Genomic DNA, 27505 nt, shown 5'->3' with positions numbered 1-27505 from the left:
AGATAAAATATTTGGGAATCTGGCTATCCAACAAAAATATTAATCTGTTCAACGACAATTATAATAAGACATGGAACGAAATTAAAAAGGACTTGGCAATCTGGAAGAATCTACAGCTGTCGTTATGGGGCAGGATTGCCACCGTGAAAATGAACATTTTGCCAAGGTTCCTGTTCTTATTTCAGATGGCACCGGTTATAAAAGGTACCGGGCAATTCTTAGAATGGAGAAAGGAGATTTCGAAATATATATGGCAGGGGAAACCGCCTAGAATAAGACATAAACTCCTAATTGATAAAAAAGAACGAGGCGGTTTCGCACTACCAGATCTCCAAATGTATTATGAGGCATCCTGTATTACATGGTTGAAAGAATGGGTGACACTTAAAGATACTGACCTCCTGGACCTCGAGGGGTTTAACAACGTGTTCGGTTGGCACAGTTACCTTTGGTATGAGAAAAAAATGGGACATAAAGGGTTTATAACCCATGTAATTAGGAAACCACTATATGAGGTTTGGGTTAGAAATAAACATCTCCTAGAAAGGAAAACTCCAAGGTGGCTGTCGCCAACAGAGGTCCTAAGTATAAAAAAGACAAACATGGAGGCAAATTGGTTACGGTATGATGATATCCTCATAGATTCGAAAGAAGGCTGGAGAATTAAGCCATACGAACAACTAAAAGAAATAGGAATAGGATGGCTGCAGTATCATCAAATTAATGCCCTGTTCATGAAAGATAGGAAGAACCACGGATTTGAAAACAAAAAATCTAAATTCCAATCAGAATTAGTGGAAGGTAACGAGAAACTACTGTCCAAAATGTACGATCTTTTACTTGAATGGCACACGAAAGACGAGGCGACAAAAGAATGTATGATTAAGTGGGCAGTGGACCTGGGCCATAATATAAATATAGATCAATGGCAAAAGTTGTGGAACCACCAGATCAAGTTCACTGCCTGTATAATATTGAAGGAAAACATCATGAAAATGATGTACAGGTGGCATCTTACGCCCGTCAAACTGGCTAAAATATATAAAACAAATAATAAGAAATGTTGGAAATGTAATATAAAAGATGGGGATTTCTACCATCTTTGGTGGACGTGCAACAAGGTAAAGATCTATTGGGAATTAATCTACAACGAATTAAAAAGATTATTGTGTTACACTTTCCCAAAGAAACCTGAAGAAATGCTGTTGGGTATACTGGGGAGGGAGATTAAGAAGGAAGACCAAAACCTCTTCATGTACGCTACTACGGCAGCGAGAATCGTCTTAGCCCAAAAGTGGAAGACACCAGAGGTCCCAAGTGTAGACGAGTGGAGAGAGAAAATGACAGAATATTTAGAGTTGGCAAAAATGACAGGAAGTCTAAGAGACCAAAAAGAACAAAGGTACCGAAAAGAATGGAATAAGTTTAGGAAATATTTGAAGGATTATGTCAAATGATTAAAAACACTAGTAGAATTACATTTAAAATACAACAAAGAATTATAAGCCATTGTCCACAAAAAATACAAGTAAAACTATGTGTTAAACACAGATGAGAATAAATAGAAAGAACACACACACACATATATATATATATATATATATATATATATATATATATATATATATATAAAGGGAAATGGACAGGCAAGAAAGAGTATGGCACCGAAAACGGTGAAATTATAAATAAAACCAAGAAAGAAAACAGGAGGAAGTCCAGTTCGAAAGAACAAGTGGAGAAGATGAACGCTATAAGAGAAGTAAAGATAAATATGACACAACCAAAGTTTGATTGTACAAATGTAAGTTTATTGGAAAGGTACACAGATTTGTATGTTTGTTTTTATTTCTGTATATATATTAATTTTACTGCTGTATGTACCTAACTTAGAAATGTTTAAATAAAATAAAAAATGATGGATAAAAAAAAAAAAAAGAGAATCTAACCAGTAGCACTGTTTTAAAATGATAACTGGTTACAGAAAAATGCCTAAGGTCCGAAACGAAGATGTATAGCTAGGAAGAGCTGTGAAAGCTTTACTCAGCCCTGTTTTAGTAATCCCCCCGGTAGGAAGCCCATGACCAGTCTTCAAGCACTGTTCTTCTTCATCCTTGACATCAGTGATCAAGAGAGTCAGGAGCTGAATTCTGGAGAAGCTTCAAGCAGGCTATCAAACAGGTGCCCTGCCCCATGATATAGGACAACTCTAGTCAGGCACCTTCTAAAGCAGTGGTGGCCAAACTCGGCCCTCCAGCTGTTTTGGGACTACAACTCCCATCATCCCTAGCTAACAGGACCAGTGGTCAGGGATGATGGGAATTGTAGTCTCAAAACAGCTGGAGGGCCAAGTTTGGCCACCACTGTCCTAAAGAGGTGCTGCCAGCGCTGGTCCCTCCTGTCAGTAAAGAGCCTCTTTCTGGGGAGTTACCTCAGCTTAAGTCAGTTTCTGAGCTGGCTTCTCCAGCACCAATAATAATAATAATAATATATTATTTCTACCCTGCCCATCTGGCTGGGCTTCCGTAGCCACTCTGGAAGGCTTTCAACAGAACATTAAAAACAGAATAAAACTTCAAACATTAAAAACTTCCCTAAACAGGGCTGCCTTGAGGTGTCTTATAAAGGTCGGATAGTTGTTCATTTCCCTGACATCTGATGGGAGGGCGTTCCACAGGGCAGGCGCCACTATCGAGAAGGCCCTCTTCCTGAATAATAATAATTTATTAATAATAATAATTTATTAGGCTCCAATTCAGTAGTAAAGATAATGTATTCCCGGGGGGAAGTGGTGGACAAGCAGAAGTCTGGATTAGCACTCAGATCTTCAAAAGAAACTGTGTACCATTTTGCTTGCCTAGTATATACCGTGTTTCCCACATTTTAAGACACCGTCTTATATTTCTTTTACTCAAGAAAATAAGCCTATGGCTTATTTTCGGTGGGGTGTCTTTTTTTTTTAATTAAGCAATCTACATTTTGACCTTTGGAGCTGGGCGCGCGTCATACTTTTTCACCGGTGAGCGTGGTCAGAGCCAGGAGCGCGCCCAGCGCTGCCCGCGCTCCTCCTGGAGCCGCCATGCTCAACTCCCGTGCCCAGCCAACCCAGAGACCCTCCCCTCATTGCCGCCAATGCCGCGGGGCATTTCTTTTCATAGAATCATATGATTCTATGCCTCTTTTCAGGAGGAGGAGGCAGACGACCGGAACCGGCTGCTGCAGCTGGGCCAACCGGAGGCAAGGCCGCTGCTTGCCCCTGGGGGCTGCGGAGGCAGCTGGGCGGGGACAGCCGGACCCCAGCTGGGTAGCAGCAGCAGCGGGAGGACGAGTACGGTGCTGCTGCTGGCCACGGCAGGAGGAAGCAGGCGCCCGAAAGTGGCGGCTGCTGCAGCCCCGACAGAGCGCGCAGTAGCGCCGCTCGTCCCGAGGCAGCGGGACCCAGCAGCAGCGCCGTCCTCATCCTCCCGCTGCTGTTGCTGCTGCTGCCGGGCCAGGTGGAGGCAAGCCGCTGCTCCCCTCGTTCCTGGGGGTCGCAGAGGAGGCTGGGCGGGGACAGCTGGAGCCCAGCCAGGCAGCAGCGGAAGGACGAGGACGGCACTGCTGCTGGGTCCCGCTGCCTCGGGAGGAGCGGCACTGCTGCGCGCTCTGTCGGGGCTGCAGTAGCCGCCGCCTTCGGGCGCCTGCTTCCTTTTTTTTTTTAAAATATTTTTATTAGTTTTCCAATTAAAACCAATTATATCACATTCAATATTTCAAATTATACACATATATATATCAATCAAACCGAATGTTATGCCAAATCATCTAAAGAATTTTTTATTTGGGTTCCCATGTTTCAAGAAATTGGGAATTCCTCGCAACCGTCCACTGCCGTCTTTTTTCTAAAGTTCAAATCGTCCTCCAAGTTCATAATAATCCAGATCTTCCCCTTACAGTCACATAGATGTTTTCCACTTTCATCCGATTGTTTCCCAGCTGCTGAGATAAATATCAAACAAAGTTTCACAGATGTTCTTTCTCCTGTGTGAGTTAATCAGTCCAGCCTCCCCATAAATCTTCTTAATGGAGCTCCCTGTTGCGTCGAAGCAGCTCGAAGTAGCGCCATCTTAAAAAACTCAAATCACTTTCGTTTTCTCTCATAGCCATGAAGATTTACGATCTTTATAGAATTTACAGCTTTTTCAGGCAGGAGACCCAAACATCAAACCATAAACTCTTGGTAAATTAATGGATCTCCTTGCCCTATAGCTGAACTTAGCTTCAGGTCGCTGCTCCAATTTAAAGTGCGTCACAGCTCATAAATCCTCCGAACGCGTCCAGAACTCCTTCCGTCCGACTAGGGGGGGGCTTTTCTCATCGGCAACTCCACATCTTTAAAAAATATGCTCAGTAACAACAGCTATAAAGTTCAACTCACACAGTCTTTTGCTTCTCTTTCACTCCAAACAAGCCAGGACATCGCGTCCGGGAAGGTACGAGGCAACATATATGAAGAAAAAATAAAAACTCACTTCCCTTATCGCTCCGTCCCCATCAATCCTTCTTCCAGATGCAGTACAGTCTTTGACTCCTCATAAATTTCTCAGCAGTAAATTTCTCAGCAGTAAACAGCACTTCTTCCCCTCCTTCTGAAGTATGTCCATAGATTTAAGCCTAATTATCTTCTTTAACCATGGAAATCCCCGCCATGCAGATTAGCGTCCGGGAGTCCTGGCCCTCGTAAGTGCTCAGCCCAAGCTCCCCCCACTCCAAAAACAGTCGGAGTGGGTCTGGGGGCATCGCAGGCCAGCGGCCCCTCTCCGTAACCCCCGGAGAGGGTAGGGGGTTGCCATTTACTCCCCTAGCAACCGCCAAATTCCTTACGAAGGTCAGAGAGATGGAAAACAGGTCCGCCATTCCTGCAGGCGGAAACCGGAACTCCTCGGGCGCCTGCTTCCTTGCCACGGCCAGCAGCAGCACCGTACTCGTCCTCCCGCTGCTGCTGCTGCTGCCCGGCTGGGCTCCGGCTGTCCCTGCCCAGCTGCCTCCGCAGCCCCCAGGGGCGAGCAGTGGCCTCTCCTCCGCCGGGCCCAGCTGCAGCAGCCGGTTCCGGCCGTCTGCCTCCTCCTCCCGAAAAGAGGCAGACGTCCTCCTCCTCCTGCTGCGGCCAGTGTGCTGTGTCCCACTGGCTGGCTGGGCGCTCGCGGTCTCCGCGCAGCGCGGAGGTATGGCTTATTTTCAGGGGGTGTCTTCTATTTAACAATTACTTTAAAAGCCTGCTATGGCTTACTTTATGACTACGCCTTAAAAAGGGGGAAACACGGTACCTGATGTGTGAGCTCTCTGGAACTGGCAGTCTTTAGAATTGGGCTACAAGATCAGACTTTTCTTTCTTTCTTTCTTTTTTGCTTTCTCCTCTTCCCTTCCAAACCTAACTACCGGTATAAGAGATTATCCAGGTCCTGGTCTTTCCATAGTTCTGTAAGGACTGTAAATCACAGTCCCTTAATCCTGCTGTGAGGAGTTACTACCTGCTTGTGAGTAGTGATAGAGAAAGCTAAAGAAAGCTGTGCCCCTGCTGACTGACCTTGCAGGGAAACAAGGGCCAATTCAACAGACACATGCCCATTCCCAACACCGAGGAATTCCAATCACTAATCCGATTCTATAAAGTTAATGAGACCTTGTGACACCTAAGTGCAACTGATACCCAGTTATGGCTAGTGTCTCTATGTAGAATAGAGAAACAATCTCCACATATTATAGATGATACACTTTAAGATTTACTACAGTATTGAATAGTGTGTTGGTTTCCAAACATGGTGTGCTCTTTCATAATTTTGTAACTGACTACTCTACAGTTATTTTTAGGCTTGAATTTTGGTACAACTGTACAGGTCTTTTTCCATATAAGACTTACTGCTGAAACAACCCAGAATCCAATCAAGAACTGGACAGCTTACAAAAGTACCGTGTAGGCTTGGACTGTACACCTTTTGCTATTATTTATCACAATTGATACTGCAATGGTTCTGCTTTCCTCCATATTCTTCACATTTGTCAACAAAAGGGATTTTCTCTAACTGGTTAATCAAATGGGCTAGCATCAGAAAACTGTAAAGTGGTACCTCGGTTTATGAACACAATTGGTTCTGGAAGTCTATTCATAAACTGAAGCATTCATAAACTGAAGCGAACTTTCCCATTGAAAGTAATGGAAAGTGGATTAATCTGTTCCACACGGTCTGCAGAGTACTTAAACTGAAGTGTTCATAAACTGAAGCGAACTTTCCCATTAAAAGTAATGGAAAGTGGATTAATCCGTTTCAGACGGGTCCGCAGAGTACTCAACCTGAAGCGTACTTAACCCGAAGCATGGGTGTAATTGGTTCCGGAAGTCTGTTCATAAACTGAAGCGTTCATAAACTGAAGCGAACTTTCCCATTGAAAGTAATGGAAAGTGAATTAATCCGTTCCAGATGGGTCCGTGGCGTTCGTAAACCAAAAATTCGTAAACCGAGGTGTTCGTTAACAGAGGTTCCACTGTACTTGTAAGTACTTAGTGTTTTCCCAAGAGAAGTTTAAACTATCCCACCCACCAAAATATATACTTTTATTCCTGTTAATCTAATTTCACATTATAATCATTACATAATCGAAAAGCCACTACAATGGTACCTCGGGTTACAAACGCTTCGGGTTACAAACTCCGCTAACCCGGAAGTAGTACCTCGGGTTGAGAACTTTCCCCCAGGATGAGAATGGAAATCGTGCGGCGGCGGCGAGAGGCCCCATTAGAGAAAGTGCACCTCAGGTTAAGAATGGTTTCGGGTTAAGAACGGACCTCCAGAACGAATTAAGTTCGTAACCCAAGGTACCACTGTACCTGTGCTGGACAGTTGTCTAAATGAGATGTCAATGCAGATGTCTAAAACTGATTACAATTCCTGTCCACTAATTAGAAGTTGTTGCTTTTTGAATGGTATTTTCAACTATAGATTTTTGTTTGTTTTATTTGTACCATTGTATGTTTTTTGCTCATGTAATGCAGGCATTTCATAGGAACATTGGATGCTTGCCATATACTGAGTCAGTCCATCTAGTTCACTATTTTCTACACTGACTGGTAGTAGTTCTCCAGGATTACAAACAAGAGTCTCAAACAAGAGTTTCCCAGTCCTACCAGGAGATGCTGAGTTTAGAACCCGGGGCCTCCTGTATACAAAACATATACTCTACCACTGAGATATGGCTTTCCCTGGAGTTTGTGGGATTATTGCATTTTCAGAGTACTGAAGCAGCAGTCTTCATGTTGTTCTTCTCCCAGACAAATACATCTATTGCTCTTGTAATTGCCAGAAATTAATCCCTTGCCATCTGTTCTGGGGTTTTCCCCAATGCTCCAGAGCAGATGGGGGGGGCATGGGGAGAAGAGAGAGGGAAAGGTCTGTTGTGCAAGGGGAAGACCTTGTGCAAACGGAACAGCTATGTTGGATACTACTCTGCTTGCCTATTCCTTGTGACACCAGCAACCAATGAAGTGGTGTTACTGAGAAGCATGGTTTAACTGAAATGCTTCAGAACTATGTGCCTATTTCAGCTTTGCTCTGGGCAATGAGTGCAATGCCAATGCTGAGAAGCTGAGGTGGTTTAAGCCAATCCTCCTTTCATAGCAGCAGTCATGGATGGTACTGAACCTTTGCATTATCTGCAACATAACTGCATGCCTAATTAGTTCCCACAGCCATTGCCATATCTAATGCAAGTACTATCGCTAAGCCTCCATTTGGCCATTAATTAACAAAACAGTTTGCTCCAGCAAGCATCTTCCTCCAGAACTGGATTAAATTTCCTAGGAGAAGTTTCCAGCTTTCCCCGCAGTGAACACCTCAGTCATCTGGTGTGAGTTCTGATTAGCTATGGACTCTCTGTGACTGTCTTGCAACTACGGGTATGCAACAAGAAGACTATATTGGAATGCCTGCTCAAAGCTACTACCTGTGTCCTTTGTCATTTAATGACCCATCCAGCCCTGTCCTAATGGGATCACCCTTTATGTTAGCACTAACATCCATCAGGAGCCTCTTCCCTATAGACAGCCCTCAAGTCCCCCTGTTCAAACATATGCCCATTATATGGCCATAATCCAAGTAATAATAATAATAATAATAATAATAGAGATATAATAGTGTGAACAGAGAGATGCTGTAAATTTAAAGACTCAAGAATACCAACATGCTAGAATACATAACATGAACTTACCAGACCGTTGCAGTTGCTTAACGCTACTTTAGTTGTACCATGCTGGCCATGTAAATATCCCGTGTAATGACAGTTGTCTAAAAAGTCATGTTTCCACTGAGGCCCATCTTTCCCCCAGTATTCTACTGTGAAGTGTTTGGAGACCAAATCTGTGTTGAGAGTCAGGTTTAAATGAAAGTGCTTGCCATAGGCAGAAAGTTTAAAAAATAATTTAGATACTGCCAGTTCTTGGTCATAATGTTCAGTACTCCTCTTCTTTCTCCTGGAGGGCTTAGTATTTTTCACAGTAAAGCTGAGGAAGGCTCCATTATGATCAACCCTTATTGGGATTGTTAGTTGGTAGTGTTCAAGGTAAGACAGGAATTCCTCTTTGAAACCACATGGTAAATCAGTCCAAGAAATGGCCATAAAAGAGAAGAAAATATAACAGGACACAAGAAAGAGTAGTACAACATTATCCACATTTTGCTATATCCAAGCACTGTCAAAATTCATGTTCATGTAAACATATTAATAAACAAAATTACTTTACTAAAGAAAATACCCACTTTCTAACAGAAAAATATATATTAAACTGATCTTTAAATATACATTCATTCATTTTATGTTAGCTAAATGTCTGGCCTATTTCATGATTTGTCTATTTCATGATTTGCATTTGAACACACACACACACGGTGAGTTTTTTGAAAGAGGCCCCATGGAACATGTGTACTCTGTATCCACAGGGCCTCTTTTAAAGGACTCACCCTGTACACACACACACACGCGCGCCAGCAATAGAAAAAAATGATTAGTATGGAAAGAATCATGTTGTAAATGTCAAAGGATACAGTTCAATACCAGTGAGCTCCACTAGTTTTAAAAGAGCACAAGATGGGTTAGTGCTCTGATTCAACAATCAGATAAGGATGCACAAGCTTCAGTCCATGCACAGCTCCCATTGCCAGAAATGATTCCTATTTTAACTTGCATTGAAGAAGGAGACCAATACAGGCTGCTATTTCCATTTAAATTAATGGGAGAACCTGTACAAAGTGGACTGAAGATATATATTGCAGTGCATACAGGGCCCTAGATTTCAGCATGTAGATTTCACATTTTTAATGAACAGGCAAAAATCAAGTACTTCAATATTTATATTTATTTTTTTAATTTTTTTCTAAATAAATTACTTCAGTTACGTCTACAATATTTTAATTTGGTTATTTCTTTATTATGAAGTAATAAATTAAAATACTGACTTTTCAATTTGCTAACAGAGACTAAAGTGTTAAGTGCTATACACAATGCTTAAATAATAAAATAAAAAATGCATCTTCCAATTTTACTCCCACAGAGAATAACTAAAATTTGTACATCATAAATCCTTTGTGGTCTCTCACAATGAGTATTAATATAAATGTTAAAGAAAACTGATTAACTGAAATAAGTGTCAAAAGATGATAGCTTTAAAAGTTGGAACCCTACCTTGAGAACTATACGAAAGCCTGTTGTCACCGTGAAATTCTGACAAAACCATAATTAAGCACAAAATCCAGGTCAACATCTTCCACAATTTTTCCATAATTTAGAAGAAGTGGGCTACCTATGTGCTACAGCTTTAACTCCACTCCAGCATTGCACCATAACCAAGATTTATTATATTTCTTCAGGATTAGCTATTTGTGGTTCCACTTCTTGATAGGCGTTTTGGAATAATATACTTTTTTCTATGTCTGCAGACATTTTCAGTCCAAAAGTAATTAAAAAGTCCTTCACATGTCAATGAGGAGTTAAAGTGAATAGCAAACAACTGTTGTCCATTTCTTTACCTGGAAAGCATAGATAACATTGAAAATCAGTTTCATTCAGTATTAATTTTTTGAAAAATTATTAGACAGACAGAATTTTTAACATCCTCAGACATCCAAATGCATCAGTCTTCTTTAGTTTTCATTATGTATGGGTTGTCCAAGGTGAGAGCCCATGAGGGAAGACAGCCTATGACAGTAAAAGGATCTCTTTTTACCCTGAGGAGCTAAAGACCTCAGAGGTTCACTAGGCCAGTGTTTTTCAACCTTTTTTGGGCAAAGGCACACTTGTTTCATGAAAAAAATCACGAGGCACACCACCATTAGAAAATGTTAACATTAGAAAATGTTAAAAAAATTAACTCTGTGCCTATATTGACTATATATAAATTGAATTTTTCAATTTTTCCCACGGCACACCAGGCAACATCTCACGGCACACTAGTGTGCCGCGGAACAGTGGTTGAAAAACACTGCACTAGGCTATGTTCTAGAGCCGTTGAGGTTAGTGAAGGTTCAGAGTCACCAGAGCAGAACCTAACAACCACTATGGTGTTGTTCTGCCAACCCTTCCCAAACTCCTCAAAGGCCAAAGGCTGCATCCTGATAAGCCCCTGCTCTTCAGGAAGACTGATGCATAGCTCCAGTCAGGAGATGCCAGCCACTTGCCAACAACTCCCCTATCCAGCCATGTCCCACATCCAAAATTGCTGGGTGCCTGGTGCTTGGGCAGAACGATTTTTTCCCCTTCCCATCCCAAGCAAGGCCAAGGCTGAATGACCCACTCTTGGAAGAAAGTTCCTGAGCATCAGGACTGTCACAGAAAATGTCATGTTCCTTCTAGAGCCTAGTCTTTCCAGGAGATGGAACCTGGGTCAGGGCCTCCTCAGAAGACAGGGAGGCCTAGATCCAGAAGGGTGAACAACTTCTGAGCGACCATGTGCAGCACACACCTAAGTATGAGGAGAAGGAAGGAGAGCAATGCTGAGAACAGTAAATACATATAATAGTACACCCACTACTGTATCATCATATTAATATTAATGGCCACACTAATTCCACCCTTTCCTGTCAGCATAGTGCTCTGCAAAGCATCCCTGCACCATATTCAAGTTTAGTAAGCTGAACTCCATACCTATGGCTTGTACACAAATACTGGGGGATATTTTGCACTCCCATTTAAGTCAAAACTTAAAAGTATACATTGATTTCAGCTGTGAAGAAGAGAGCATGATGTGTCAATAGTCAAAAGAAAAATCCAGGACAAACAAAATACCATATCTTCCGGCAAAATAATATATAATTTCTGATCTCATTATTACTGTTTTACAAGACTGTATCCTGCATATTTTATTCATGCAAAATTCTTGTCGGCCATTGGTAGCAGAAAAATGAGTTCGGCATTTCAAATTATACAGTTCATAAAAAACCCATGAAACCACATGTTATTTAAAAAAAATACTACACGTGAAAGTTGTTGCATCTGCAGTGACAAGTACACATTTTAAAGTTTTTAGGAAATGGCCACATTATAAATGGTTGGCCCTTACATAGCATAAAAATTGTGATTTTGTTTTGTTTCTCTCAAAATGCTGGTCTCCAAATATTTTGTGCTAATACTTAACAGCTGCCTGAGACTTGAGAATGTGCATCTACTTGTAGTCAAAACAAAACAATGAAAATGTTAAAACAATGTAAGTAAAATTATACTAAAAATCCTTTCTTAACAGAAAGGTCATGCCTTGAGTCAACAATGTCAGAAATGAAGATGGGCTGGGGTAAACAACGTTTCTGTGCACAGAGCACATTTAGAAGTGCCAGTTGCTTCCCTGCCTTCTTACCAGCACTTGGAGAATGAATCGCTGTCTCCTCTGATATAAACTTGTCTGTTCCCCTCCAATCAGCCAGAAAAACTGTATCTGAGCTATGTTTGGTGGGGATATGAAAGAAAACCTTTTTCATGGCTGTACCCAGGTTGTGAAATGCTCCTTGATACCTTTCTATTAGCTCCTTAAGACCTGCCATCACCTCATTGATTCTGGCAGACATTTTTCTGATTAACTCTTGGAGTTTTGATCTGCTGTCCTGTCTGCGTTTAATTCTCTTTTACTGCTTTATGAAGCAGAACTACTACATAAGTTCAGATACTGCTCAGAGGGAAATTAACTAAAGATGAGTGGCAATTTGCATCTGCCATTCTCTGATAGGTTCAGAGACAATTTATGTAACTGATTGGAATGCCAGGTGCAAAGCCACGAACTCTAGCAGAGGTACAGCACCCCACCCCCACCCCCACTGGACTATGAAGCCTTTCTAAGTTCTAAATTGGCTCTATTGGTTCCCTGGGGCAGGTATCACTGACCCTCACTAGATTCTAGTTTCCTGTACCTAAGTTAATGACCAAAGATCATTCGCAGTTCATTAGTTTGGCTTGTTGTACCATCCTACCACTGGTAAGTGCTCCCAGATCCTGGCCATTTAGCCATATATATTTTTTCCAAGAGCAACAATATTATTGGTTGAACTTTTGGATGTTGCTGCTATTTCGGGTCACTGCCAAGAAAAGATTCACTTTCCTGTGGGTCATTCACTTTGTTCATCAGGCCATAGGTCTTACAGCAAATGTTTACAGTCAGAATTTCTAGCTTGGCTTCTGTCCATCTCTACTTGCATCAGCAAGTTTCACATCTGGCCCTTCTAATTTGTTGCCCAGGGATACAGACTTGAGCAAGGAAATCCTTATTGCTCTACTCCTTTAGTTTTGTCTCCTCTCCCCACAAAAACTATTCTGCATGCTGGTTGGGAGTGATGGATGAGGTCACAATGATTTGCAATACCAAATCAAACAAGTGCCATTGACCATCCCCTTGTCAGTGCTATCCAGCTGGTCCCCTACCTGTAGCTCTGTGCTGTTCCCACCAGAATACAATGCCTGGCTTGTGGTACTACAAGAAGGCAGACCACAACAAGATTCTCCAGCCACCCAAGATTCCCACCACATACAGCCCTTAACATTCTTCTTCCTGTAAAATGAACTTGAATGAAGGATTTGGCACAGATATTGGTTAATTTATTTTGATTTTTGTACCAAAGGTGCACTCTTCCATTGTCTCCTGAGACAGATAGATGCCAACCATTTAGATTTTTAATTTAGCCATATATATTTATATGCTCAGTGAAAATAAATTCCCCTTTCCGTTAGAATTACCTGACAGACCAGCATATTTTCACTTCCTAGATCAATATGTTTGCGTGTTTCTTATTCCCTGCACACATTTTTCGTAGTCTCTCCACGAGAGGTACAACTCATTGCCCATTTTTCTCACTAAGAGTCACTAATATAAGACCACCTTCCTCAACATTTTACAAGTACCAAAGCTCATTAAAAGTTCAGATTGCCCTCTTATTTTTTTTGTTTGTCATAAGGGCTAGTGAGTCACATAATTTTATTTTGTTTATTGCCTAAAATTTTAAAGCATCCTTTATTATCAGAGCCCCCCTGCTGTCAGTCATAAATCCAGCTGTGTTAACCTTCAGTAACACAAGCTTTCCTTCAGCTCATCAACAAGACTAAACAAATGAAGAACACAGAGCCAAAGGGGCCACGTGTGGGTTGAGAATCACCTCCTATCAACACAGGAAGTACGTGGCAGAAACAGTGATTAAAATGCAATTATGTGTGATAATTAAAGACCATGGCATAATGTTCATTCTCAAGAGAGTAGGAATTATAGACCATTACATCATGCATAGGAGAGAGTTGACTCAGGATTTTATAAGCAGTCTTAACTCTTGGCATTTCTCAACAATGCTACACAGAATGATGAGAAGTATCAAAGTTGTGGGCCCTAGGGTGTTCTAACATGGGTGCTCCAAATTCCAGGAAAAATATATTGATTCTGCTTATTCCTTCTCTGGCCAATCCTTATGCTCTGAGCCTCTGCTGCCCACTTTTTCTTGTTAGGCCCCAGCATGGTACAGCTACTGCTGCCATCTTCCTCATACCAACATTTTAAAGGTACAATTTCTGCATACATATTTCGTTTAAAAGATGTTGGCCTGAGTCAGAGGGTGGCACTGGTGACATGCTTGAGGACTACTGCCTTGTTACCACGCATCTTTGTACATGCAGTGTGTTTTAAATAATGCTGTACCAAACAGTTGTGAGGCTTCATTTTTAGAGCAAAAACATTTATGTCTGCCTGAGCATTTACTGGATCTTAATTTATTATGATTCCATGTCTGCTGCTTCATTGTATTTTAATGAACTTTTTATGTTCTTGGTATTATGTGGTATGCTGCCTTGATACCCATTTGAAAAGCAGTGCATGTCTTTTAAAGTATTTTTTTTAATAAATTGTTGTGTGCAGTGTAAAGTGAACAAAGGTGTCTTTGGGTACCAATTCCCATTCACATTGTGCCCCAATACATCAACTACACATGATTAGTAGTGCAAGTGAATGTAGTTCAACTGCATTTGCAAGACATAGCCCTCTTCCTGTGACACACCCTTTCACAAAGGGTAAGGCAAATCACAGAAAAAGGGAACAAGTTTCAAATATGTGCGCTATAGTAAATGTCAAAAACCTGGTTGCAATCACTACTTAGGTATGAAGGTTAAAAGAATTTTGTGAAATCTCAAGAAGAAAAACATCCTTCTCCCAACAAACATCAACAAGGGCAACCAAGGCAGTTTCAGTGCTGTGACTACTGAAATTTATTCAGATAATCAGTTTCCTCCAAGAATGCCTTAAGGTGGACCGCTGTCACCTTCTCAAGCACCTTGCCACAAAAGAGGATATTTATGGGTCTGGAGAAGTTCTCTCAAGGAGAAGACACACCACTGTCTCCTTCAAGACAGATGGTATCTCCCTATTCTCAAATGAAGCAATAATCACTCAATGGTCCCATCCAGTCAATCTCCTTTGGCTAGCTCTAAGAAGGCTCAAGAGGGCAGCTCGTAGCTGCACTTTTCAAAGCAACTTATGTGTGTTCTCAGGCCAAAGCAGCTGAAACTCATCCAATGCAGATTAAACAGTGTTCCAGGCACCTCCACTGGACTTGCTATAATTGTGGCATATGGTTTTTCGGATTCTGATATATATAGGGCATATTAGTAGTCAGATTCTAGGACTGCAATGGGGGAACCTCTAGCCCAGGCATCCCCAAACTTTGGCCCTCCAGATGTTTTGGACTACAATTCCCATCTTCCCCGACCACTGGTCCTGTTAGCTAGGGATCATGGGAGTTGTAGGCCAAAACATCTGGAGGGCCGCAGTTTGGGGATGCCTGCTCTAGCCCACTGGGCCTCTGAATTTGGTCATGAGGCCATGGGAAAACTATACCCACCTGTCAGTTACTTAACATCATGTGATGTTTGGGGAAAGGACCTGTTACCACCAATCTAAGGACTAAGTTCTCAGATCGGAAGTGAGAAATTTCTTATAAGAAGGAATGTGTGCAGAGGAGGACAACCAAGATGATCAAGGGTCTGGAAACTAAGCCTTACAAGGAGTGCTTGAAGGAGCTGGGTATGTTTAGCCTGGAAAAGAGGAGACTGAGAAGAGATATGATAGCAATCTTCAAATATCTTAAGGGCTGTCACATGGAAAAGGGAACATGCTTGTTTTCTCCTGCTCTGGAGGGTAGGACTCGAACCAATGGCTTCAAGTAACAAGAAAGGAGATTCCAGCTAAACACACTAAAAAACTTTCTGACAGTAAGAGCTGTTCGACAGTGGAACAGACTCCCACAAAAGGTGGTGGACTCTCCTTCCATGAAGGTTTTTAAGCAGAGGTTGAATGACCATCTGTCATGGATGCTTTAGCTAAGATTCCTGCATTGCAAGGGGTTGGACTAAATGACCCTTGGGGCCCCTTCCAACTCTAAGATTCTATAACCAAGTCCAGCACTAAACAACACAGCATGAAGACTAGAACACTAATAATCTTAATATCAAAGAGTACAGAATAAAAGGCAGCATTTACACTCAACTCCACTCTAAAAATATCCATGCACTCAAGGCTTGCCCAAGACAAAGTTGGCTTCAGATCAATGAGAACCGCCCCCGCCCCCCGAATCTCAAACAGGGTTGAGGTTTCTGGGGCTCAAGATATACAGCAAACATAGCATCAAATGGCTCTGCAAAATGCATAATTATGTGAATACATTAAAGCTACACCATATACCACAGTACGCACATGTTCTTAGTCTATATAAAATAAGACTTGTCCACCTGTGAAGCATGGAAACACTGGTGAGTCTAGTATTTTGCAAGCAGGTGGCCTAATTTTGGCTGAGACAATCTTGCAGGTGTTGGGATTAGTTGGGTTTATCAGCATTTTCATTCATATATTTCAATACCAGAAGGGACTATTACATTACTATGCAGTCTGGCTCTCTTCACAAAAGGGCTACAGAATTCTACCCAGTCATTATTACATCAGCAGACCTAATTTACTTTTTACTGAGCAAGTGTTTGTGCATGCACAGTATGTTTATGTGTGGCTACAAATGTGTGTATCAAATGTGTGTATGGGTAACCAACTTAACTGTTAAATATATATGCCTTATTCCTTGAATCTCCACACCTTATAAAGATCTATTGGATCTTTGCTCTACAACACTCTGAAGTCTTTAACTCTGAAGTTTCTCTTTAAATATCTTATTAAACTAAACTAAGCTATATAAAGCATTTCAGAAAGGTTTGCTGAATATCAAATAGTTTTTGTTCTGATTCTATTCTAAGTGAAGAAGTGGAATACAACCGATGGATTCCAAAGTATTGATATTCAAGTGTATAACAGAGTAAGTGGAATGTGAATTGAGCCAAAACACTATTAAAGCATCTCACATGCATACAAATAAAACGCTGCACAAAACATATTCCACTTGGCATTCTGTTGATCCTTTCATGAGATTTACAACCAAATTCCATCCCTCCAGAGCATCTGACACAAAAGAATTGGAAGCTCAGCCCACCTGGTTCTAAAAGGAAAACCATCTCACTGCAGCAACCATCTCATTGCTGACAATGTCCTCCAAAACTCCAGATGACCCCACTCATTTCATGTAGATGTTAAATAATATAGGGGAGAAAATCAAGCCCCGAGGAACTCTGCATTGAAGGCTCCATGGGGCTGAAAAACACTCCCCAAGCATCTTGGAGCGACCATCCAAGTAGAACCAGAACCACCTCAAAGCAGTGCCACCTACTCCCAGCCGCCCCAGAAGGATGCCATGGTCGGTGGCATTGAAAGCTGCTGGGAAGTCGAGGAGAATTAATAAGGACATGTTTCCCCTGTCTCTCTCATGACAAAGGTCATCATGCAGGGCTACCAAATCAGTTTCTATGCCTAAATCCGTTTTTTCTACTTACGGGGGGCAGGGAGAGCAGCAAGTGTTCATCTGGATTAATTTTTAACACATATGTAAATCCAATCGTCATGTGCCTAATGGAAAAAGCCTCTCTGGAATAGTAAAGTCTAGGTGAAGAAAAGCAGCAATAAATAGCGCACAGGGGAACTCTGTGGAGGTGCAGGTGATTGGTTTAGCAGCCTTTCCTGACTAGCACAAACCTGCCTTTCTTCTCCTTCAATATGCTACAATTAAAATGCTATAAATATATTAGCAGTGGCGAGGACATGATATAGTTACACTGACATTCACCTCAGTTTCCTTCTGCAGCGGATAACTATTTTAGAAAGCTTGCAATGTTAGAGGCCATGCAAAGGGATCTCTGGTGCTCCTCACCCTTCTCCTTCCTGCACAGGCAAACTTTGGAGGGCTGGCAGCCACTGAACCAATGCTTCATTTACAGAGAAGTGCCAGAACCAAGCCAGTCCAAGAGACATGCCATCAGAGGGATCCCACCAGCAGACCAGCCTGCTCCAACTGGACTTACTGTGCCCAAATTAACCAGGTAGACCAGGCTTCCCAGCCTCAGGGCTACCTACCAAGAAAAATGTTGTGGGTAGGATAAGGACTCAAGGTCTCAGACCTACCCAAGCCCTACTTCCTCAGGTAGTCTGGCTTGCCCCCATGGCTTGTTCTTGTACTTGGACAGGGGCCCCTAATCTCAGACACCTCTCTGGCCATACCACCCAAGGCTAGGAAACTAAACCAAGCTGGATTACCTTGATGGGAGACCACCAGGGAAGCTCAAATGCTGCAAGGAAGATCTACAATTTTTCACACAGCTAGCCAGGAGGTGTGATAGAGAAGAGAAATTACTAGGAAGATCAGGGTCCAAACAGCTTCTAATCCTGCTCGGAATTTCCTAAGTCCAGATGGCTCCTAGCCTCCTCACTGGGACAAAAAAGAACATGCTTCTTCCAAGTCCTGCTGGCTATAGGGTAAAAACTGATGCTGAGCTCGCTTTCCCCCTTCTCCCTCCCCATCACTGTGTGCCATCATCATGTATTTTGGAGTATAAGCCTTTTTGACTAAGAACTGGGTCAAAAATAGCTCTCACTCAGTTAATCTGCCTCTCCTGGAAATAGCTGGAGACAGAACCAGATTTCATATTTTCAGCAAAGGGTGAAGAATTACTTCATTTTTGCCCCAATACCCAATACCCTGCACCCACTGAGCCTAATCCAATTATGTCTCTGAAGAATTATGTATCTGAAGAAGTGTGCATGCACACGAAAGCTCATACCAAAATAAAAACTTAGTTGGTCTTTAAGGTGCTACTGAAGGAATTTTTTTTATTTTACTTCGATCCAGACCAACATGGCTACCTACCTGTAACCAATTATGTCTGTATGACTACTCTGTCCAGTTAACTCAGCTGGTTAGAGTGTGGTGCCGAGAACACCAAAGTCCTGGGTTCAATCCCCTTAAGGGCCACCTGCATATTCCTGCATTGCAGGGGGTTGGGCTAGATGATCCTCGGGTGTTCCTTCCAACTCTACAATTCTATGACTCCTTCTACACTCCATCTCAAGAACTGCAGGCTTAGAAGGAAAACATAATTCTGTGTGATTTTCCCCCTCCCACCCATCTCTGTTTATTTTGCTCAATAGCTTTCCTGATGGACAACATGAAACCTTGCTCATGATTTTGTGACGTTTACACTGGTCCTATGAAGCTGTCTCATGCTGGTCCATCTGCCTCAGTACTGACCAACAGAAACTCGCCAGAGATTCAGGCATAAGCCTTTCCCAGCTGCACCTAGAGAATTCAGGATGCCTTCTACCAACTGAGCTCTACCCATATTTAGGGGAATAAAGGCATTAGTTATTAAATTTTAATATTTATTATTAAAGGTACCACTGTTTTGCCTTTCTACTTCTTAATTGTTAATTCTTAACTTAGTGGGGGGGGGAGAAAACATCCTGCAGCTGCTCCATGGTGAGAGAAAGACACCCTGCACATGGGCAGAAACACCCTTTTGATCATTATTTCACATATTTCAAGGTACTGAGGAGAGATTTCTGAACCCTGGCCGACCCTTCCAACCCCGGCAACCTAACTCAAGTCACCTCTTGGTGCAAACAGGTAGCAGCAGCAAGAGCCTATGCTCGCAGGCTCCTTCCCGCCGCCTGCAAACGGCCTCCCTTCCTTCTCCCGCCGGAGCCTTGGCAACGGTACAGCGCCTGCAGCTCAGTCAGCCACCACCACCGGCCCTGGGCCTGCCTCCAAAGGCAGCAGCAGCAGCAGAAGAGAAACTGAACCCATCGGCTTTCCACCGCCGCCGGCACTAACAGCAGCAGCCGCTCTTTTCAATGAGCCTCATTCTCCAGCCGCATCATCTATCTCCCTGGGCAATGTTTGCTCAGACATTACTCGGCTCTGGCGGTAGCACCTGTGGCCCACTAATGGCCTGGCGTTAAGCCGCAAAAAAACTCCTGCAAATACATCCGCTCCCCAGGAGAGAGGACGCCGCGGAAGGGGGGTGGAGAGAGAGAGAGAGAGAGCGCTTGTCTAGATCAGGCGTTGTTGTTAATAATTTGTATACCGCCCTCCACCCGAAGATCACAGGGCGGTTCACAACATATAAATGCAAAACGAAAATAGAGCAAAAGTGAAGGTCGCCGCCTCGCCTTGCAAACAAAACCCAAAAGTGTTGCCTGCCTGCCAGCCTTGCTTGCTTGCTCATCCAAGGGATAAAGAGACCCGTTTCCTCTACTTTTGGGCAATGTCTGCTGCAGCTCCCTCAAAGTAGCCTTCAGGTGAAGCGGCCTTCATGTACACATGGGCATCTGGCAGCTAAGCCTCGGGGCAAGAGGCGAATATATTGCTTGGCGGGAGCTCCCCGTTGCATATTGACAGAGCGCGCGAGGGAGAAAGATGCAGCCGCGGCCCATCCCCCACCGCCCTGGCTCCTGGCTGCTCTCATGCAAGTCACAGAGCCTCTCCTGGCAAGGAGTGAGCAGAGGGGGGGGGGCGGAGAGGGAGAGAGAGACGTCTTGAATGGGCAGGGCTCCCGAGAAGCGGCCAGTGATCCCTGGGACTACGAGGGGTTGCTAAGGCAAAGCGACGACAGGCAAGGAGGGGAAGTGGGTGTCCTATCAATCACAGGTATTGGCTTCTTTACGTAGCTTCTCCCACACCAAGTTTTTACAGAGCTGCTTTTGCACAGGCACAAAGCACCGCACGCAAAAAAGCCTGATTTGAAGGGCGCACTAGATTTTAAAGAAAAAGAACAAACGAAGGTTTTTGGAGTTTAAATAATTCCTTTAAATAATTAGCTACGCAACGGAGCCAACACCAAAGGGAAAAGAGGTGTGGGTGTGTGCAGCCTGACGTGTGATTACTGGAAGCAAGTTCCATTGAGTTTAATGGCGCTTATTCCCAAGTAAGCACACGCAGGATTGCATCGTGAATGAGCAGCAAGGCAGGAATAAAGGCGCTGCTGCTGCACTTGCAATGCAACTCGCCAGATCAGCTGCCACCTGGGTGGTGAAGGATGGGGGTGGGGAGGAGGGCAAAAGTCAAGTTATCTGTAAAACTTTGTGCCGCCCTCCTCCTCCTCTTTCCCCCCTCCTTAACTTTCTAAAGGATCAGCTGTCATTTTTACTGCTGAAAGTCCAGACTACTTAAAAACAATATTTTAAACCAGATCCCCCCTGCACACATTTATGCCTTCTGAGTACAAAAGAACATTTTACATCAACCCCCCTCCGCGAAAACTCTAAAGAACAAAAGCCCTCTTCCCTCGCCTCGCCCCACCCCCCACCCCAGGGAAGGGTCTGTAGCTGTTCTGGTGGAGCTGATCCTAAAGTTAACATTCAGCAGCCCATTTCCAGACAGCAGCGCTAAATCTATTTGGATAAAACGCGTGTGACCCAGACATTTGGCATGAGGCCCAAATGCGTTGCAAAGGCAGTCCAAATAAAAACAAGAGTCTGAGATTGACTCTCGCGCTCTCTTTTTCTCTCCTCTTGTACAACAATGAAAGAAATTAGCAAAGACAAGAGAGTAGACACACATTAGCCGGGAGCACGATCCCAGTTAGTCCCCCACCCACACACCGGCCACACACCTTTGCCTCCCCCTTCCCCAAAACCCCTTTTAAAACACACACACACAGCGATTCAATCGTCTGGGTAAGCGTTGCGAGTCTAGCAACTCCCTCCGCGTCTAGGGCTAAATCAAAGCTACACTCTTCCATCTCTCCCATTAGCCTCTTAAGAGCTTAATGTCTCTCTCCTTCAGTCGAGCATCCGGGCTCCAGCTATTACATCAATGCGACCCTTTGAGTCGCATGCACACACGAAAATATGCACTTGTCGCCCCCATTTATATAGGCACTGACGTGACACAACCAAATGATGGGCATAAGCAAAGTCAATGAGTTTAAAGGAACCGACAAACAAAAAGGGCTCGCATTATTTTGCCAACCATTGTTTTTCTTGCTTCCGAAACAGAAAAGTTTTCACTGCCCAAGAGCACACTTAAACCAAGCTTCTTTGCCTCAGAAGCTCCTCGCGCGCGCCCCAATTCTCCCCCCTCCGCGCCCACTTTTTAATCCCCAGATCTCAAAGGTTCCTCTGAAATTATTCAAAATCTACTTCGACTAGTGCATTATAAACCACCCCAGCTCCACGTCTGAACGCACCATTATGCGGGAGACAAAAATAAAAATAAATAAATCATAAGGCAAAGAGTCCGGTGAATTCTTTCCTTACCGTTTTCATCTTCAAATTCTCTGCTATAAAGTGAGTTTCAAACAATAGGAAATAGCACCGGAGGGTTCCCGTATTCCTTCTCTCTGATTTCCCCTCTTGGCAAGCCAACGCCAGAATTATATTCTAGAGCAGAATGAAATCCTCTATAGACTTTTTTTTTCTAAAAAGGGGAAGCGGAGAGAACGGAGTGACTAGGCAAGAGAAGGGATGCCATCAATTCATCCAGCCTTATCTAAGCACCCTGCATATTTTTGTCTTTTACAACCAAAAAGTGGGGGCGGGGGGGAGGAAGAGAAGGAAAAAAAGGGGTAGAAAGGAAGTGGGGAGAGGAGGGGGGAAAGACTGAATTTGGGATGGGGGTTTTTCTTCTTGGCCACCCCTTCCAATGCAGAGCTATTATGTGAATACCATCAGGAGGAGAGAGGGAAGGAAAGGGGGAGAGAGGGAGCAGGAAAAACTGGAGAGAAAGTTTTGTTGAAGTAGCTCGAGATCTCTTCTCACTACCGGCCTTCAGCCAAGTTTGGAGCTGCAGCAGCAGCGGACTATTTTGGCCTGAGAGGTTGTGCACACTGACGTCAGTCTGCAAATGTGCCTCCGGCGCCCCTGGCGCTGCTGCGCATGTCGGGCCCATCACGTGGAGGGGGAGGGGGACGCAGAGGTACAATCAGGGTAACAGGCGAGGGGGCGAAAGGAAAGCCGCAGGGGGCTCGAGGCAATGTAAACTTCCTCACCCCCCCCCGCCCCGCTCGCACTCCTTAAAGTGCTTCATAATGAATGGGGGGGGGTCGTCTCGCGTCTCTCCCGCGCGCCTCGTGCTTCTTCTCTCTTTCCATCTGGCCCCGATGCGTGTGCTGTTTTAAAGCAGCTCTGCTGAGATGGAGGAAAAAGGAGACTTGGCTCCGGATGGGCTCGTGTCACTGGGAAAAACCTCCGCAACCCTGGGAACGTTAAAGGATCTCTGGAGTCCGCTTAAACGAGAGGGATCGGGGAAGGGAAGGCGCAAAGCAAGGGCAAGCGGGTGACCCCACCAGTCTGGGGTTTATTCCCGCAGGCCCGAGTCCCGATTTGGGTGCAAACTTGGATGGGCTTGACAGTGTGCGGGGGAAAAATGGCACGGTGGTAATTTTAAGAATAACAACGTAGTAGCATTGTCGTCCCACACGTTACGTAGCAGCAAACCCGGGTGGATAACTGAATGTGTGAACGGCTCTGATGCATTGAAAAGCAAGGGGTGAAATGCGATTTCTGGATGTTGTTTGCTACGTCTCATTTACACAAGGGAGTTAAAACGACCCCTTTTAGGCATTCAAAGCACACAAGAGAGCCGTAAAGGCTAGCCCCACCAGAAATTACCGGGCCCCCATCCTCAGTTCACTAATCAAGGTCTATCCGATAGTTATGTAGCCCCTGTATGACGCACTTGTATCCAGACACGTGTTTGTTTTATTCACACAATACATTTAAATGTACTGTACATCTAAAAAGTAATGTGTGAAGCAGTCCTCAGTGATCCTTAGTTTTTGTAAATTGTACATTTTGTCAACTTTATTCCCATGATCCCACGATACAGTACTGGGTTGCACGATAAGATCTTTTATCGGAAGATCTGAGCACAGCATTGACTGCTGCTTCTCCCGTCCTCTTTTCTGCGCACTGAACTGACCCTGTGCTCTTCTAGGAGAGGCTCCCCCACCCAGCCGCCCGAAGTACATTATTTCCAGATGGGGATAAGAAACTGGCTGGCTTTTGAATTGGTAGCCGGTACGGTTGTTACAGCTTGATTTTGTCCCACGACTCCCACCCCTTCTCAAAAGTTCACTGGCTGGAGAATATCAGTGACTGCAGCAGCAGAGACCACTTTGGGGGTAATTGAGTGTAGGAATTTACGCACTTTCGGCAATAGGAAATAGTAGTTTTTAAAACTATCGATAATTCACGTGTTCAGCCTTCAACCTTTCAAGCGTCTCACAAACAAGACACTTTCGCTTTCATTTACTGCGACCCAAAACCTATGAGCGGGGGGAGCGGGGAGAGAATACTGTACTCAAATTGCAGAAACAGAAAGTCAGGAACACACGAACACACACACACTTGCAAGAGGGGGTCGAAAATACAAGTACTGTATGCATTTAAGGCAGGCAGAACAAATGTTGCACCCCACCCCCATAGATAAGCCTTTGCGACATTAGAAAAGGGGGTTGTTAGGAGGCAGAATTGGCGCCTCGAAACCTTACCCCACTTACAAAACTGCCAGCTCCGTTTCCTATGGGTCAAAAAACGGAGTGTGTCGGCAGAGAAAAAGCCACCTGCCTAAAGCTCTGTCACTCTCAGGTTTCAAGCTTCTCTGTGAACATTATAGTCATTGCCTATCATCATAATCATTTTCATCCTACACCGGGCTTGGAGTAACGCAGGATTCAGAATGGAAAGGTCCAAGAGAGCGGTTCCGAAAAGGACCGGATCATCACGCAGAGGCGAGAGTCCCCATCGTGACCTCAGATTGGAATTGATCCCATCATGCCCGCTGAAATGGAGAAACGGGGCTTGCCATTGGGGAGAAGAAACCTACAGTATTGGGTTTGGGCAGGTGAGAGTCTTAGCAGAAATGCACCCACCGCCACTTAGTCCTGCATTTGGACTCGACGAGATCAGAAATTGGAAGTCATCTCGCATTCGTGCTTGTGTACCCAGTGACTTCAGAAGCCTTTGTAACACCCGACGAGAGCAAGGAGTGAAACTGTACTGTGCAGATGTGTCCATTTAAAAGTAGCATGGAGAAGTCTTTCGTTACACGGGCTGTTTTCCCGGCTGAAATTGCTCAAAGGGCGCCATCCTGCGGCCGACGGCGGTCCAAAGGAAAAGGGAGCGAATGCAAGATATTCAATATTCATTCTGTCTGCCCCTAGATTGTGGCAGATCTGAGTGCCAGTTAGATGGAAATGTGCAGGTTCTGCCTGAGTTCTTTGTGGGTCACGAATCATTCGCTGCGCTTTTGCGTTATACAGCTCGTGTCCCTGGAAGCTTTATTGCAGCTCCGTGAAGGTTTAATGTTAACCACCCATTGTCCGAAGTAATATTGGGACAAAAAAAGATATGGCAGTTGCACCCTTAGAACCAGGAACTGAATGCACTTTTGTAAAATATTTTGAAGAATAGGCATTATTGGACAAGTTATGAAAGTTCCCCAAAGACCTCATGAAAATATGTGGTATGGTTTCCAGTTGCTATTGTCTTATTGTTTTGGTATTGTGCAAACAAATGCCTTGGTAGGTGGAAAGTCTAATCTACACCACCTCAATGTAAGAAAGGTGAACAGTGCCGGATTTACATATTAAGTTTAATATGCTATAGCTTAGGGCTCCACTCTCTTGGGGGGGGGCAAAAAAATTAAAGGGAAAAAACAACTGGATGTACATTTCCAAAATATAAGATAATGAAATGAAATAAAACCTACATACAGCAACAGCGTTTTGTGTTGTGTAGGCTCCTATTTGTTATGTGCAAATGGCTTTAGGTCCATAAATTACCATAGCATATATTCAACACAAAAAACAGCGACAATTTGTTGTTGACAAATGACAGCTGGACATATAAAGGGCCCCATTACCTTCAGTAGCTTAGGGCCTCATCGAACCTAAATCCGGCCCTGAAGGTGAAATATAAAATGTTATACCGTAAATAAATAAAAATCAGCTGTTGAGTTCTGGGTCTGTATTGTCCCGCTTGGGAGTGGGATCAAGGAGACAACTTTACCTGGAAATAAATCATTTCAGTTAAGATTACCAAGTGTACATAGGATCATACCTTTAGAATGTTAAATGTATAAACTCTTAACATTGTGGGCATTGAAATATAAAATGGATTCAGCTGCTGCTGTTCCTGCTATAGCCATTAAGCGATTAAATATGTCAATAGACACGTTACTGAAGTGAAAGGGCAGAGATCAAATTCAACAGTTTCTTTTCACAACATTATGAAAAGTTCATGTTGTGGTTCCAATTGACTTGCACAGTATCTGCTAGCAGCTCTGTATTTTAATATAAAATAGCTGAAAGGCAGCATGAAATACTGCTTTTCAAGGTGCCAGATGACTGGTTGGGGTGCAGAAGGGAGACTTTCTATGTAGCTGGGCTAAGCTCTGTACTTTTATTTTACATTTGTTAGAAGTATTCTAGAACTACAAACAAAAATATTCTTTTTTTCTCATGAAATAAACATCCTTCTTTCTGTAAGATACATGCTTCACTTTGTGCCAGGTTGTGTTGTTTTAAGGTCATATTGAAGATGTCATTGGGGCTTATGACAACGCTTGTGGAGAGAGAAGGTATGATTAGATTTGTAGAAAGTACTAGAACTGGAGAAACAAATGAAAGTAGATCTTCACACAGCACATAGTTAAAATGATGGAATTCATTCCCATAAGAGGCAGTGGTCAACTTAAGCAGTTGCCTAGTTTGCCTAGTGATTAAACCAGCTCTGGCCATTATACAAATCTCTGGTGAGATCACACTTAGAATATTGAATACAGTTCTGGTCCTCTCACCCCCCAAAATGATATTGCAGATCTGGAAAAGCTTCAGAAAAGGCAACCAACATTTGGGGCTTCTTAGTTCAGAGAAAATACAAGTAAGGAGAGCCATGATGTAATCAATTTTATTGATAGTTTTCAACATAGGTAAAGGGACCCCTGACCATTAGGTCCAGTCGTGACCGACTCTGGGGTTGCAGCGCTCATCTCGCATTATTGGCCGAGGGAGCCGGCGTACAGCTTCCGGGTCATGTGGCCAGCATGACAAAGCTGCTTCTGGCAAACCAGAGCAGCACACGGAAACGCCATTTACCTTCCCGCAGTTTCCAGGCCCAATTCAAAGCGCTCACATCAGTGTATAAAGCAATCATTTCCACCTGATTAATGATCCAGCAGTGCAGCAGATAACCAAACCTTATTAAGAAGACATGCCAATGCTGAGGTTTTTTTCAGCATGGTCAGATGTGTGACTACGTTTTGTCTTGACACAACAATCCACACTTGAGTGCTCTTCAACTCCCCATCTGCAGGTTTAGTATAGCTGTAAGGGTTATATTTATCAAGAGTTGTTCAAAACATCCAGAGGCATGAAATCTGGCATAAATGCATAGTCTTTCAAGCTGGTCAAAATAGAATATAGGGCCAACTCTGATTTCACCTTATTTGGGCGATGGCTGGATTTCAAATAATTTGTCATGGAAATTGCCAAAAGTGGAAGTGAGAAATACAGTGAGCAATCATAGTGTAACTCTGTCTGGTCATCTACTTGAGCAATGGTGTTTCTGCATTCTGAATTCTTGAGACAATCAGAT

General features: G+C 43.5%; 1 protein-coding gene across 5 annotated transcripts in view; it reads right to left on the bottom strand.

The window, feature by feature from the left end:
- ADAMTS6 (ADAM metallopeptidase with thrombospondin type 1 motif 6) overlaps nt 1-22711 on the bottom strand; it is a 142079-nt gene extending 119368 nt beyond the window's left edge. For 4 of the 5 annotated variants that reach the window (XM_035100852.2, XM_035100856.2, XM_035100857.2 and 1 more), the window contains exons 1-3: nt 22166-22711; nt 9709-10052; nt 8239-8606 (exon numbers count right to left, since the gene is read on the bottom strand). In XM_035100852.2, coding sequence (XP_034956743.1) covers nt 8239-8606; nt 9709-9805 — 465 coding nt within the window. In that variant the 5' untranslated portion in view covers nt 9806-10052; nt 22166-22711. The remainder of the gene's footprint in view (nt 1-8238; nt 8607-9708; nt 10053-22165) is intronic. The other variant, XM_035100859.2, reaches the window with a different exon arrangement.
- Between the last annotated feature and the right edge of the window lie 4794 nt (nt 22712-27505).

The sequence above is a fragment of the Zootoca vivipara genome, chromosome 11 (genome assembly GCF_963506605.1).
Source record: "Zootoca vivipara chromosome 11, rZooViv1.1, whole genome shotgun sequence".
Lineage (NCBI taxonomy): Eukaryota > Metazoa > Chordata > Lepidosauria > Squamata > Lacertidae > Zootoca > Zootoca vivipara.
Note: the sequence above shows the minus strand (reverse complement) of the source record. Positions and strands in the feature narration are given on the sequence as shown.